The sequence below is a fragment of the Octopus bimaculoides genome, chromosome 2 (assembly GCF_046866305.1).
Source record: "Octopus bimaculoides isolate indiv1 chromosome 2, ASM4686630v1, whole genome shotgun sequence".
NCBI lineage: Eukaryota > Metazoa > Mollusca > Cephalopoda > Octopoda > Octopodidae > Octopus > Octopus bimaculoides.
Window position 1 is genome coordinate 69,516,409 of NC_142929.1, and position 16,117 is coordinate 69,532,525.

At 36.7% G+C, this 16,117-nt stretch overlaps 1 protein-coding gene across 1 annotated transcript; it reads right to left on the reverse strand.

Annotated features, from left to right (window-relative positions):
* Positions 1–444: 444 nt before the first annotated feature.
* Positions 445–14,956, reverse strand: LOC106879512 (uncharacterized). Its single transcript, XM_014929120.3, has 2 exons — positions 14,314–14,956; positions 445–4,460 (listed from the first exon to the last, which is right to left on the reverse strand). The coding sequence occupies exon 2, from the start codon at positions 4,423–4,425 to the stop codon at positions 3,457–3,459; it is 969 nt and encodes a 322-aa protein (XP_014784606.1). The 5' UTR covers positions 4,426–4,460; positions 14,314–14,956; the 3' UTR covers positions 445–3,456.
* Positions 14,957–16,117: the final 1,161 nt, after the last annotated feature.

Consider the following 16,117-nt stretch of genomic DNA (forward strand, 5'->3'; position numbering starts at 1 on the left):
ATTCGATATGCGAAGTCGGTCCTATATATTACATGTTTTTATGCACTAAACACTTTTCTCTTGAATATACGCTACTGAAATTGGGGTGCGTTTAATGTGCCCGTGCGTATTTTATGCCTTCAAATACGATATGTTCTTGGTTCCCAAGGAAATTACTCTTATCATAAGGTGCACAGTCAACTTTTAGCATTGCTTAGGTTTCTTTTAATTAGGGTAAAGGTTCTATATTTTCAAAGACGTTCATACTTTTTCCAAGACTATTAGTTTGGAATCGAAAGGAAATGGCTTCAATCAAGAAACGAAACCGGATCACATTCTTGATTCTCAGCTTACGCTTTACTTTTCAGTGCTTCCACAAATAATATATTGCCATATAAAACAGCAAACAAAAGATGTTGCTGTAACTAGAAAAAAATATGTAGAAAAACAACACCAACAACATAATAGGAAGAATATATTTCTTTTTAATCAAACATTTTGCAAAAAACATAAAGCCAAAAGAAAAACTAAATAAAGAAAAAAATTCCAGCAACAATCAAATGTGCCTGATTTGGAATGTTAAATAGGTTTTCAATAACAACTGCAAAAAAAAAAAAAAAAAAAAACCTTGAGCGAAAAAATTTTAACGTAAAAAAACCCCAGAAAAATATAATTTGCAATTATTCTTTAAAATTGATCAAATATGATATTTTCATTGAAAAATTTCTTTAAGTTATTGTAAAATGAATAATTTCTTAATAGGAATGATTGACCTAATGTAAAAGGTTAGCTCTTGGTTACATGAGTCTTTAATCTGATTAACTAGTTGAGATCATTCGATTTTAAATACGGTATTGATTGTTGATTGTGTTCTTTTGCTACCAGTCAAGTACAATGCCAATTTTCGAACAGAGTCTCGAGCATTTACGGTATCGATCACAAGAATTTCCGAAAAATGGTTAGTATATACCGGTATGAATGAATGCCATTAACGAACGAGTATGTTCCATGCTTGTTAATCCTGCACTGGTTTCTTTCTCAGTTATTTTCACGTTGGTTTTTTTTTCATGCATCTTATACAGTTTCATTCACACCCGCCTGTGACATTCCAATGTTATGTTGCATAACGAAATCAATATTTATTTAAATTCTCTGTGAGGAATCTCAGAAACATCTTAATCATTCTAGCCAAAATTTTCATCAAAGATCAGTGTTTCAGTGCAATGAATTCTCGCATTATTTTATCAATAAAAGTCTTACTACATGAACACTTTTGTCAACAATGTTTTTAGTAATGCTAAAAATTATAACTAAATTTGAATTGCTTTACAGCTAATTTAAAAAGAAAACAACAAAAGTTGGTAATTCTAAAATTTGGCCAGTGTCCTTCACCTACAGCAGAGCAAACAGAGCTGTTTTAAGGAAAGCGATCTGTTCATACCATTTTCATAAGTTTCTCCAAAATATCTATACTTTTTATCAGACTTCTAGTTAGCCCTCGTTTCATATGTTCTGAGTAATATAAAGCTTTCATTTCATAAGCCCTAAGTTAGTCTGGTAATGGAAAAAATGGGTATGTGTATCATACATGATGCATGGATGCCAGAGAAATATATCCTCTGTAATACATGTGATACACAAGACAGGCAAAGGATTAATAAACAGAAATTAAGAATGTCTGTTGTAGGTATCATACTTACTAATCTAAAACCTTCTCATAAAGTAAAATGTGAAGGTGTCAGAAATTCTGTTACAGGTTTGGTTCTCACTTCGAGCCGAACATTAAATTTCGTTTCGACAATGCAACCATGGAGCTGGTGCGATGTGTGTGTGTTTAAATATCTTTTATCTTTTACCTGTTTCAGTTATTAGACTGCGGCCATGCTGGGGTACTTCCCCGAAGAATTTTAGTTGAACGAATCGATCCCAGTACTTATTTTTTAAAAGATTGGTATTTATTCTATCTCTCACTTTTGCCGGATCTCTAAGTCACGGAGACGCAAACACACCAACATATATGTATGTATATACATACACATATATATCTTTACACACATAATATGATATAGACATGTACACTTATAAACTTAGACACGCAAATATGTCATGTATTTAACTTATGTCCACATAATATAAATTTCAGATCCTAATTTTTTTGGTTGGTTTCGTTTTGAAATGCATTCATTCATTTTCGATCTCACCACTACAAACCCATCACACTATCATTTTAAATATATTTCAACAATATTAACCCTCCAAACATGTGGATAATATTCACTTTTCTCATCTTATGTGCCTCTTCTGAAACATAAGGGACTGACAGCTACTAGATTCAAACACATTTTATGCTCGTCAATTGAAATTTCTCTACTTTTTGTAGTATCCCGAGCGTAAAACTAATACATCTGTTTGTTGTTTACACATCCGTTTTCGTCTTCTGTCTTTTTTTTTTGTAAATTCTAACTACATACACACACACACATACATACATGCATGCATACATACATGCATGCATACATACATAAGCACATGCATACACACATATACACACACACACATACATACATACATAGTCTGATCACCTTTTGTACTTACACCTTAGATCTACTATGGCGTCTGATGTGGCTTTTGAAACCAGACAACGTTTTGAAAAGACACCCACATAAATTGTATATCTATTTTGGACCATCAAGAGCGGCAGTTAAGTTCTGATCCTTGTGGATCTTCAAATATGTGTACATACATACATACATACATACACATGCACACACACATATACATATATATATTAAAAACAAGAATAGACAGGCTTATGTTAAAGTTCCTACGCGCTTTTCACCATTATAGTTGACTGGAGCCCTTCGATACAAGTTCTAAATGCAAATAGATGCTTAACAAGAACGAATGCTCTGGGAATACTTCATTATATCAGGTTATAGATTACTATGTTCCTATCTGTAACTTGATACAATAAAGTGTTCCCTGAGGATTCGTTGTGGTTGAGTATGTATATGCATTTAGAACTACTGCAGGGCTCCAAAAAACTATAATGGTGAAATGGTCATAGGAACTTTAATATAGACTCGTATTTATTTTTTATTTTTCCTACGTTTGCTCTGCAGCTCACAACAAGTTATACTACTCAGTATAGAAATTACTTAACAACTATACAGAAAGCAAACTGAATTATAAAAGTCTAGACATAACAGTAGCAGTCGTACATCTAGCTATATGCACACAATTTATTCTACACACACACACACACGTTGAGTTAGCCTCTTGCTTCTTTTAGTTATGATTTTGAGGCAAGTCGTAACTAATCTGAAGACACTACACATACAGCTGAAACTCAGAGAAGCAAGCGATTGACTTGATCAAAATAAAAAAAATGTTATTAATCGCGCGTTTGGTATCGAGTACTCCTTCTTCCGTCAGTTAACACTATTCACACACACACACACACACACACATATCCTTTTATTTCAATGAAATGAAAAGAATATAACTGATGACGAACACTAATATAGTTAAAGAGGCATCCCATTTGTTGGCATTAGATTTAATAAATTCCATTTTAAAAGTTAAGCTTGGACACACTGAATCTGTAATAGTAGAACTGTTGCATACGTCTGTTTTGTTCAGCTGCGATAAAGATATGCCAGCCAGACTAGGTGGAGCTAAGCAAGTTATATATTCCAAATTTGCATACGAAGTTAAAACTTTTTCCATCAACCAAACGCTGTTACAATCACAGGTCGTGTTTGCTTTAATTTTTAGTAAGGATATATTATGAAAATCATTACAACCAAATTGAATAATTTTGCTTTTTACTGCAACAAAACCCGCGAGTGTTCCATTGCTTACAGCCTGTGCTTGCATATCTTCGATAGTACTGGAGGCTATAATGAGTTTAGATGTGATTTTATTGAATGCTGCTGTCTGTATTGTATTAACATTACTTTTGTAAATGTTAAAGGATGCGGCATTGATTTCAGAGAAAGCAAAGGATTCAATAGTATCAACAGACTCGTTAAGGAACATGAACTTGGTGATGTTTAGATTTCTGAAAGCATATGGCTCAATTTTCTTAATGCTTGAATGGCTAATAAGTAGTAGTTCGACATTCCCCAAACCTTCGAAAGCGTTCGTTTTGATTGTGCTGATATTAAGATACTGCAATACGAGAGTGTCAATTGATGTATTTGGTTGCATTTTGATGACAGGAGCCGGTATATCTACCAATGTTTCCCCTTTATTATCAAAACTTACTCTTTTAAATTTTCCTGCCGGTAAAGAAAGTGGTAAACTTTCAACACTACATTTTATTTTACCGATTGATTTGCATTCACAAAAATCCGGGCATGGTATCTTGGTGTATACTTTATTTGCCAGTGCCACTGTTTTAAGAACGAATATGAAGAAAACAGCAATCATGGAGTTGGGCATCTTCCAGGGTTTAATAGAAACGAGTTCAAGTCTACCTAAAATAGAAGAAACATTAACCATTATTGAAATATCAAATAAACCACGATTTATTATGAAACTTGGTTTAAGTGTAAAGATAGAATAATAAATTAAAAAGTTGTTGATATAATTCTTTTACGAATAAAAGGGATTGGATGATACGGTAGAAAGATGAACAAATGACTTTTCAGTATTTAACCTCTGCTTCTATACAGTCTAATGGCCAATCATTCTGAAGTTGATTTTGACATTCATCTCTCTGCTGTTGACTATTCATATAATTGAATTGATCCAAACGATGATCTCTGAAAATAGACCGCTTTCATCTCGGAAGATGAGGCTTGCGCTCCGAAAATTTACATTCTTGTGCAAATGAAGTAAATCCCTATATTTTTTTTATGACCGTAAATGTGATGAGTTAGCATAATGGCTCAAGCCGGAATATTTGCCGACATGTTTCCTTAATCATCAATATTTGATCTAAGGGAGTTGAGCTTGCCTAATCGTTAGCATGTTGGACTAAATACTTAGCGGCATTTCCTCTGGCTTTAATCTCTGTTTCAAATTTTGACGAAGTCGACTTTGTCTTTTATCCTTTCGGGGGTGATAAAATAAGTACCAGTTGAGCACTAGGGTCGATGTAATCGACTAGCTGTCTCATCCTGCAAAATTTCAGGCCTTGTGTCAATAGTAAAAAATATTATCAACAAAGTTCGTCTTCGAAAATTGCTTGGCAGTAAATGAAATAGTTATTCTCGTCTCTCTATACTCATTCTGAATTTAAGTTTTGTCAGGGTCAACTACACTCCTCATCATTCTGACTTCAATAAAATTAGTACCAGTACATCGGTGTTTATATAGCATATACAATACGTAAACAAACGTGAAAGCGCACTAGCTGTAATATTTTGCCTCAGGGAAACTTCTAAAAGAGACATGTATGTTAAAACTCATAGGATTTCACTCAGTACCATTATCATAATGGAAGAATTAATTTGGTTTCAAATTTTGGCACAAAGCCAGCCAGTTCAGAGGAGGAGGCAAGTCGATTACATCGACCCCAGTTCTCAACTGTCACTTATTTTATCGACCCTGAAAAGATGAAAGATAAAGTTGACCTCTGCGAAATTTGAACTCAGAACGTAAAGACAGACGAAAGCTCGCCACCTTGTTGAACGAATTAATTTGACTGCAAAATAATGTCAAATCAGAAGAAGCCAATATTTTTATTGATACTATGAACGCTATAGAGTAGTCAGTAATAAGTTCAGAAAAATTAAGTTTGCAAGCCGGTTTCGAATTATAGTTGATAATAATATATTTTATTTTATTTCCACTTTTTTCTCTTCTGGTCGCTGAATAACAACCATAATCCTCAGTTCAAAAGATGTTAACGGTTGTTCACTCTCGGAACGAAGTGACTCTGGTCAGTGTCATCGATATAGTTCCATCTTCTAGGATCCTGTGAGTTTTATCGTTGGTCGATTTTCGCTTGATTCCTGCGCCGAAACCGTACATCCGCCATGTTGTTTCTCAAGACTTCTGGTGGTGATTTTCGTTTAGTCTTATCCCTGGCTTCAAACTTGGCCAGGACTAAATTCCCTTCTCCATTCCCCCATCCTGGTATAATTCTTTGGTTTTGTAGGGATATGCAAGCATCACTACCACTATCAGATTCAACCTGATAATGATAATTATGATGATGATGATGATGATGATGATGATGATGATGATGATGATGATGATGATGATGATGGTGGTGGTGGTGGTGGTGGTAGTTACGATGATGATAAAGACGACGATGGTGATGATGACGATGATGATGATGACGATGATGATGATGACGATGATGAAGCTAATAATGATGACGACGACGACGACGATGATGATGATGATGATGATGATTTCCCCTTTCCACCCACCCCCCCAAAAAAAATCACGATAGGATATCACACAACTACACTCCTCTTTCCCGATAAATTGCAAATCCCCGTGAGAAATAAATAGACTTTATTAACGAGAAGCTACTGTGTTTAACAGTCAATGTTTATCTCTTCATATACACTAATATGAGTAGTATGAATATTGACGTACAGTATTCAAAGAGAAATGCTAGCTACAGACACAGCAATAAAGAGACGGGATGGAAGCTTTATTAAGTATTAGTATAGCAGTGTTTAGGGGCAATGTCAGCTCATTGACACACATCTGAAGCTAATGATCACTGTTAATTATCATTATCTAGCCACAGATTTTAGGGGTTGAATATTATTAGGGTAATTACGGATACGATTAAAGGAAAATAAATTAAAAGTATTAATTTCCTTTACGCTTCTACCGTCCCCTTATCGCAAAGTACAGGATGTTATATTTATAAGTGAAGCAAAATGAGATTGCATGACATCCATGTCTTTCTCGATAGCGTTAACAAAGGAAGAAACGAGAAGGAAATGACTACAACTACAAATGAGAACTGAAATAGTTTCGTTGACCACGGATTTCTTTTCCCGAGAGATCAGTGTTTTTTGTCTATTGTGGACTATTTTTTTATTGTAAATTTTGGTTATTGTTTTCTCCGCCTTTTTTTTTTTGTTTCTGAGAAATGATTAAAATAGCTTGTGAAGCAAAGCGAACCAGATATCAAGAATTATGTTACGAATTACGGCACTGTTTTCACGGTCCATAGGATCTCATGACTTACATTATAGTTTTTCAAATGAATGCTGATAGCTATCATCATTACATGGATACGAAACTCTATACAGACAAACAAAGAGCGCATGTACACACGCACACATACATACACACACATGAGCATACATGCATACGTACCTACATATATGTAATCATAAATTCACATATCTGTGAATTCCCAAGAGTCATCTTGACTTAAACGAAAGAGCCTAGTTAATGTCAGATTTGAATTCTGTAAGGAAAATTATTTACATACATACATACATACATACATACCAAGAATAATTGGGGCCTATGGTTTTGTTAGTAAATGCTTAAGTGATTATCTGGATGAGCTGTGGTATTCAGTAAAAGAAATTAACCACGTAACATGCACATTAAAAAATAATCTGTAAGTGGAACAATAAAAATATGCAAGACTTTTCTCAAGTTCAAAATGTGATTTTGTTTTTGTTCACTACATTCCAACAATGGAGCTTTGTATTTTTGTTAGAAAGCAACTCCTTCCTTACAGGAAGACATGAAATAATTTAAAACAGAAGAGAACATGCACATATAAACATACATATATATATATATATACTAATATATGTGTTCGCACATACATATATCTATATAATATTTTTATTTTGGTCGAGTCAGTCTCTTGATACTCTGGAGTTTCGCCTGTGCGTTCACAGGGCCATTAAGCGATCTTCTTCTGACATTTACACCCCCCCACATAAATACACACATCAATATATGTGTGTGTATATATATATATATATGCACACTCATTATATATATATATATATATATATATATATATATATATATATATATATATATATATATATATATATATATATATACATATATACACCGTAAATCTTCGAGTATAGTTCGCCGTTGAGTATAATACGCAGGGGATTTTTAGGGGGTTGTACCTCTGAAAAACCTAAACCTTGTGTATAATACGCACTCCTTCTCTAACTTGAGTCAAGGAGGTCTATATAACGTCCTTGGTTTGTAAACGTATATACGGTAACGTCCTTTATTATTATTGTATATATAACATAATATAAACATATAGCTTTTTGTGCACTTTGTTTGCAGAAAATAAAGAAATAACAGTAATAACGTCAGGGAAAAATAAATATTAAGTAAATTTCCTTTACATATTTATCACTTAGAAAATTTTGCTTAGAAAATATTTTTCATTTTTAACCTCGTATATAGCACGCACTAGAAATTTTGACCTTTAAATTTTGGGAAAAAAGTGCGGATTATACTCGAGGATTTACGGTATGTATACACACGCACACACATGTATACATATATATATATATGTATATATATGTATGTATACATGTATGTGTGTGTGTGTGTGTGTGTTTACATGCATATATATCACATAAATAATAGTCCAATGCTAATTTTTTTTAAATAATACGCTTGATTTCCTTGGAAATATTATCTAAAGAAAGATTTTAACATACTCTGAAAGATTTTCTGTTTCATTCCGTGCGATTCGTATCTGGATTCATTAGAAACAGCAACAGATCAAAATCTGTTTTATACTTACTATATCGTATCATTCATTTACAACTGTCTCGTTTGTTGAAGCTGGAGGACGAAGCAAGTCACAGACAAGGCTCGCTCCAGCACTATATATATATATATATATATATATATATATATATATATATATATATTACATATACTTGATATGATTTCTATGAGTTGTTTAACTATGCTCCATAATTACCCTGTAGACTGTCACAGCTCCAAATATTTTAATTTAAGTATTTATCGAGGACTTTGTGGTATCACGCCTCAGATTAGTTAGGTCAAAATGTGCTGCGTTTAACACACACACACATATACATGTATACATACATACACACATACATACATACATACATACATACATACACATACCGACACGTAAACATATACAGACATAAACACATACGCACAAACACATATATACATACACATTAGGGGGCTAGACATATATGTTAATTTCTAAAAGCAGAATAATGTGAGATCTCTAGATATTTATCGATATTTATCATAAACGGGTGGATGAAAGGGTTTCGTGGGTCGATATAGCCCTATGGCTTTCTATTAATTCTTTGATGTTTTGGATGAGAACAATTTTCACCCGTCAGATGCTACAATAATCAACTAGATCATCGATATGAATTAAACCTATGTTAAAGGATAAATCTGCAGATGCCTTTGATAAATTTATTATCCAGTTTGAAAGGCATCTTACACATATGAAGTCAGATGAGAACGATAAAGTGGATTAATGTCAGTGAAGTCCAGTAGATACAGAAGCCGCATCTAGCCTGGAATTACAAAAGAGGAGAATGAAGATGGTATTTAATTGCAGTAAAATGTACTCAGCGAACGAATAGGACCATATTTAATTAAACAACCTGCAAAACTATGTTAATTAACAACTGTCAGTTCTCTTAGACAAATAACAAACGACAAAGGAAATGACTTTTAGAAATATATTTTTGCCGAAGACGAAACATAGAAACCGATAGAAAAGCAATTTGCAATAGCTTTGTCTAGTCTACAAAACTGGAGAAATATTTTTGCTGCAAGACACTGTTTCCCAAAATTCGGATGGAAGAGTCCACTATCAGAATTATGGACATAACCTTTATGTCGCTGCTGTAGGAAAATCAACTTCAATTCTGCCAAAACTTTTATGGGTTAAAACCTTCACATGACCGTAAAAATAACCTGAATGCATCTTAATTGAAAAGAATGATGTCGGAAAACTATAATATCAACTCTACTATTCCGACAAACATCAAAACGAACTTTTTTATAGGCACTTTAAATTGATATAAGCAACAAGTAGCTTGTTGGATAGAGAATTTTTTTTATCCTTTAGTCAAGAGGAAAGACAGTGTCCATGACACAGGGCATCCGAGAGTAGTCCACTGGGAATTTATTTCTAATCCTGCATGAACAACCAAAAGTAACCGGAAATATTCTCTGTGGGACAAAAGTGTTGTAGTTCAGGCTTCCGCTGCTAGAGTCCACTTGATGTAACCCTTGGGCATCAGTCTACCGACCGGCATCGTTGAGTGAAGTCGTGCCACGTGGTGCGTCTTTGTTTTGGAGTGCTTCACCCCTGTTCGTCGATTTTTGCGATGGCCGAAACGAAGGAACAACATGCTTCTGTGAAATTCTGTTTTCTGCTGGAGAAAACGGCAACCGAAACAGTTGTCATGCTTCAAACAACTTACAAGGCCGCTGCCATGAGCAAAACACAAATTTACGAGTGGTCGCTTAAAGACTAACCTCGTTCAGGACGACCGTCGACCTCCCAAATGAATGCAAACATCATGAATATTTATGAACTGATCTTATGAACCGAAAAATTGATAAACTTATTGATCTGACTGATGTATCATGGAGTCCCTGCCAAACGAATCTTGAACGGAGAATTGCGTATGAAAAGAGTTGCAGCAAAATTTGTGTCTCGCTTGCTCACAGAAGATCAAAAGCAGTCACGACTGAACGCATGTCACTGAACTGAAAGAACAGTTGGCAGTTGATCCGGACCTTTCTTCGAAGGTCATCACTGATGTTGAAAGCTGGTGCTACGGAATTTGCAGGTGTAGAGAGAGAGAGAGAGAGAGAGAGAGAGAGAGAGAGAGAGAGAGAGAGAGAGAGAGAGAGAGAGAGAGAGACAGAGACAGAGAGAAAGACGGAGGCGTTAAAAGGTATCACTTCGCAAGAGTTCCAGCACTGCTTCGAACAGTGGAAAACGCGCCTGGATCGATGCATAGCTGCAAATGATGACTACTTTGAAGGCGATAAAAGTGTAAATATGTAAGCCTAAGTGAATAAAATGATATTGCAAAATTCCTGTTTGTTTTAGATAGTTCCCCGTACATACATACATATATGCATGCATGCATACATACATACATACATACATACATACATACATACATACATACATACATACACGATGGCCGTCCACTCGTGACCGAGAATGACCATTGTTGACCTTCAGGAACATTGTGCGCTCTAGGAATAACTTATATTTTGCATTTGCGACTCCGTTGGTGGCTAATGAGCCCTGCTCTTGACAAGCATACACGACTGCAAACATTGCAGACCAAGCTTTCCCCATTCACTATACGAGCCGTGCGCTTTCGCGCAGCTCGCTTAAGTTCATGCTGGTTACGTGCTCTCTCAAAAGTGACGATACCCTCCTTAACCTGCTTCCTCCATCTGTGGCGATGACAGGCATTGTTCTCCCAGTCAGTGTCCTGCATATCACAGGCCTTTAATGAGGACTTGACACAGTCCTTAAATCGCAGCCTTGGTTTCTGCCGGAGTCTCCTTCCATTCACTAGTTCTCCATATAGCATCTGCTTAGGAATCCTGCTATCCTTAATTCTAATAAGGTGTCCAGTCCAACGTAACCGGTGCTTGTGCACCATTGCCTCAATACTCAAGATATCAGCTGTTCTCAGGACCTGTGTGTCTGGAATTTTTGAGGTCCAGCCAACATTGAGAATGTGTCTGAGACATCTCTGATGAAAGCGTTCAAGGACCTTTACCTGACGTTTGTACAGAGTCCATGTCTCACATGAGTAGAGGAGCGATGTCAGTACACATGCACGGTACACAGCAACTTTTGTTTGCCTTGCGATGCCATGCTGGAACCAGACACGAGACTGAAGAGACCGGAAGGAATTAGTTGCTCTCTGCAACCTGAAAGATATTTCCTCATCCAGGGAGCAAGCACGGCTGAATGTGCTGCCCAGGTAGACAAACTTGTCTACTACCTTCAAAATTGTTCCTTCAACCAAGATAGCTGGTTTCGCATATGGATTTCCTGGTGCAGGCTGGAATATTACAACAGTCTTGTCCAGGCTAATGCTAAGTCCAAATGCCTTGCAAAAAGCATAAATACAATTCCTGAGTATTTGCATGTCATCCACTGTATGAGTGACTAAGTCACAGTCATCTGCATAAAGGAGGTCACAAATAATAGACTGGAGAACCTTTGAATTGGCAGCAAATCGGCGAAGATTAAAGAGGCAGCCAGAAGATCAATATCTGACATATATTCCCAGAGAGCTAACCATAGCAAAAGCATGAGTAAAAGCAGCAGCAAAGTACAAAGAAAAGAGAGTTGGGGCCAGGATGTCACCCTGCTTGACACCATTCTCTACAGGAATGGGTCCTGCCATGCCACCACCAACATTGACCCAAGCCTCCATCCCATCATGAAATGATTTAATGATAAATACAAAGTGATCCGGACATCCAAGTTTGCCAAGTATTTTCCATAGAAAGGCCCTATTCACAGTATCAAAGGCCTTTGTTAAATCAATGAATACCTGGACAAGATCCATATTCTGCTCATAGCACTTCTCCTGCATCTGTCTTGCTGTGAAAATCATATCCATTGTCCCTCTACCAGGTCGGAAGCCACATTGAGATTCAGGTAGGACATCAATTACGAGACACCCATTCAGACGGGTAAGAAGAATATTTGCCAGAACCTTGCCAGCAGCTGATAGAAGAACAATACCTCTGTAGTTACCACACATTGTTCTGGCTCCTTTTCCTTTATATAGAGGAAGAAAAACTGCATCCTTCCAGTCCTTAGGGATTGCACCATCCCTCCAAACTGCACTAATAAGTTCATGAAGGGACTGTGTGATGCAATTACCACCAAATCGCAAGACCTCAGCACAAATTCCATTCTTTCCAGGTGCCCTACCAAGATTCAATTTACTTATTGATGTCATTATTTCATCTATTGAGGGCGAGGAGTCTAAGGAGTCAAATATATATGTGGTGGCATAGTGGTTAGGGTATTGCACTCATGATCACTAGATCATCATGGGTTCAATTCTCGGACCGGGTGGTTCGTTGTGTTCTTGAGCAAAACACTTCATTTTATATTGCTCCAGTCCACTCAGCTGTAATTGGGTAACCCTGTAACGGAATTGCTTTCCAATCAGGGGAGTATTCGCCTGCTCGCCGAGTCAGCGGGGCGGCGTCATTCCAAAGCTAAAACAATGCAAAGCGCATTGTGACTAGCGACATCCGATAGTCTGGTCGATACTGTGACATATATGTATGTGTGTGTGTGTGTGTGCGCGCGTATGTTTATCCACCACCACCGCTTGACAGCTTGTCTTCTTATTTATTTTTTTGCGGCCCAATGGCCGATAGAATAAGTTCCAAACTTAAAACGTAAGTACTTGGTTCAATTTGTTCAACTAAATCCTTCAAGGCGCTGCCCCAGCAGTCCAATGACTGAAACAAGTGAAAAACAAATGACATATATATATATATATATATATATATATATATATATATACACACACACACATCGCTTGACAACCGATGCTGGTGCCTTTACGCCCCTGTATTCTAGCGGTTCGGGAAAAGTGACCGATAGAATAAGTACTAGGCTTACAAAAAATAAGTCCTGGTTTGCTCGACTAAAGGCGGTGCTCCCGCATGGCCGCAGTCAGATGACTGAAACAAGTAAAAGAATGAAAAATATGTAAAATATTAAGGCAATTGACGAAAAATATCTACACTAAAATATTAATTGATAAATATAAATTTTTATTAAAACAAAACGTGGATGAAGCAAATCTCGTGGTGTGAAGAATTAACATAACGTGCAGGTGCAATACAACGTGCGGTTGTTATGGTAACAAGTTGTTAATGCCTCGCTTTCTGTTGATTGGCTAAAATTACCCAAATTTTCCAACTTTAATTCCAAATAACATCAGATTCTTTAAATTACGAGATAAGGTGATTAGTTGAGCGAAATCAAAATTCAAAACTACATCGATACACCAAAATTGAAAACAATCTGAGCAAAATTAAAGGGGGATGATTTTGTGAATCAGCTTAACTAGATCCAATGTGTGTGCACGTGTCCTAAGGATAGATAGATAAATAAATAAATAGATAGATAGATAGATAGATAGATAGATAGATAGATAGATAGATAGATAGAAAGAAAGAGAGAGAGAGAGAGAGAGAGAGAGAGAGAGATAGAGAAAGAGAAAGAGTGAGAGAAAGAGAAAGAGCGAGAAAAGAAAAAGAAGGATAGAGTTTGAGACCTGAGGTATAAATATTTTCCAAACGATGTAAGCATTATCTTGACTGTTTACTTACCCAATAAAAACTTCTAAAACTGGTGAAAAGAACTTCGTATTCGATAGAAACTTCCTGTGTTGTGTGTCGTAGTAATTGTTAGTGTCCCGTTTCTGTTGTAATGTGTTTGTGAGGTGTTTGTGTCGTTCTGTTGTGTTGCTGTCGCTGGTGACGCCTGTCACTTTCTTGTTTTGAACTTCCTTTGCTGGTGGCAAATCTCTTTAAATACAATGCTTATTTTTGTCACCGTCTGCTTTTATATATATGTACATATAATATAGGTCATAGAAGAAGGGGAGAGAAAAATGGAAATTAGAAGAGAGTGTTACAGAGGAGAAGGAAAGAGAGTAAAGAGAGTAAAGAAAGAGTGAGAGAATGCAAATGATGCAAATGAGGGAAAACGAAGAGTAGAAGTGAGAAAGGGAGGGGAAAGCGGGAACCGGAAAGAGGAAGATGGCGAGAAATAGAACGAAAGTTTTAAGAACGTCTGAAAACGGATAGAAAGAAAAAGGAAGACTGTAATAAAGAAGGGGAAACGGCAATAATATTAATAGGGTAGACCATAATGAGTGAGAGTGAGAGTGAGAAAGAAAGGAAGGAAAAAAGAGGGAGGGAGAAAGAAAAAGGAAAGAAAAGAAGTAGTCGGTAGAAAGGAAGAAGAAACAATAGTAGAACGGTGTGAAAATAGAAAAATACGAAAGGAAAAAATGAGAAGAGGAAAAGGTTGAAAAGTTGCAATAATGTAGGCGCAGGTGTGGCTGTGTGGTAAGTAGCTTGCCTACCAACTACATGGTTCCGGGTTCAGTCCCACTGCGTGGCACCTTGGGCAAGTGTCTTCTATTATAGCTTCGGGCCAACCAAAGCCTTGTGAGTGGATTTGGTAGACGGAAACTGAAAAGAAGCCCGTCGTATATATGTATATATATATATATATATATATATGTGTGTGTGTGTGTGTTTGTGTGTCTGTGTTTGTCCCCCTAGCATTGCTTGACAACCGATGCTGGTGTGTTTATGTCCCCGTCACTTAGCGGTTCGGCAAAAGAGACCGATAAAATAAGTACTAGGCTTACAAAGAATAAGTCCCAGGGTCGGTTTGCTTGACTAAAGGCGGTGCTCCAGCATGGCCGCAGTCAAATGACTGAAACAAGTAAAAGAGTAAAAAGAGTAAAGAGAGTAAGTAGAAAAGAAAGAGTTGAAGATAGATAGATAGAGAGGGAGAGAGAGAGAGAGAGAGAGAGAGAGGGGGGAGAGAAAGAGAGAGAGAGGGAGAGAGAGGAAAAGAGAGAAAGAGAATGGAAAGAGAGAAGAGAAAAAGCGAAAGAGAAAGGAAGAGAAAGATATAGAGATTGAAACGTGGAAAGTAAAAGAAAAAAAGCGGAGTGAGTAAAGGAAGAAGAGGGAGGTGCAAATTGAGTGTGTAGCATAGCCGTATTTATACGCGTAAGTATACAGCAATCCCCCGCCATATCGCGGTTCACCTATCGCAGTTCACCTATCGCGGTTCACCTATCGCGGTTCACCTATCGCGGTTTATTATTTAAGCTTACGTCGATTCCTCCGTGGTGTTGTTTGGCATTTATAATAAAATGAATAAATACAAATTATAAAAATAAAGAAATATATACAGTAGACGCAGGAGTGGCTGTGTGGTAAGTAGCTTGCTTACCAACCACATGGTTCTTGTTTCAGTCCCACTGCGTGGCACCTTGGGCAAGTGTCTTCTACTATAGCCTCGGGCCGACCAAAGCCATATGAGTGGATTTGGTAGACGGAAACTGAAAGAAGCCCGTCGTATATATGTACACACACACACACCCACATA

Bases quoted from the DNA above. Each gene is read 5' to 3' on its own strand.
- LOC106879512 (XM_014929120.3), bottom strand. From the start codon at position 4,425: ATGCCCAACTCCATGATTGCTGTTTTCTTCATATTCGTTCTTAAAACA.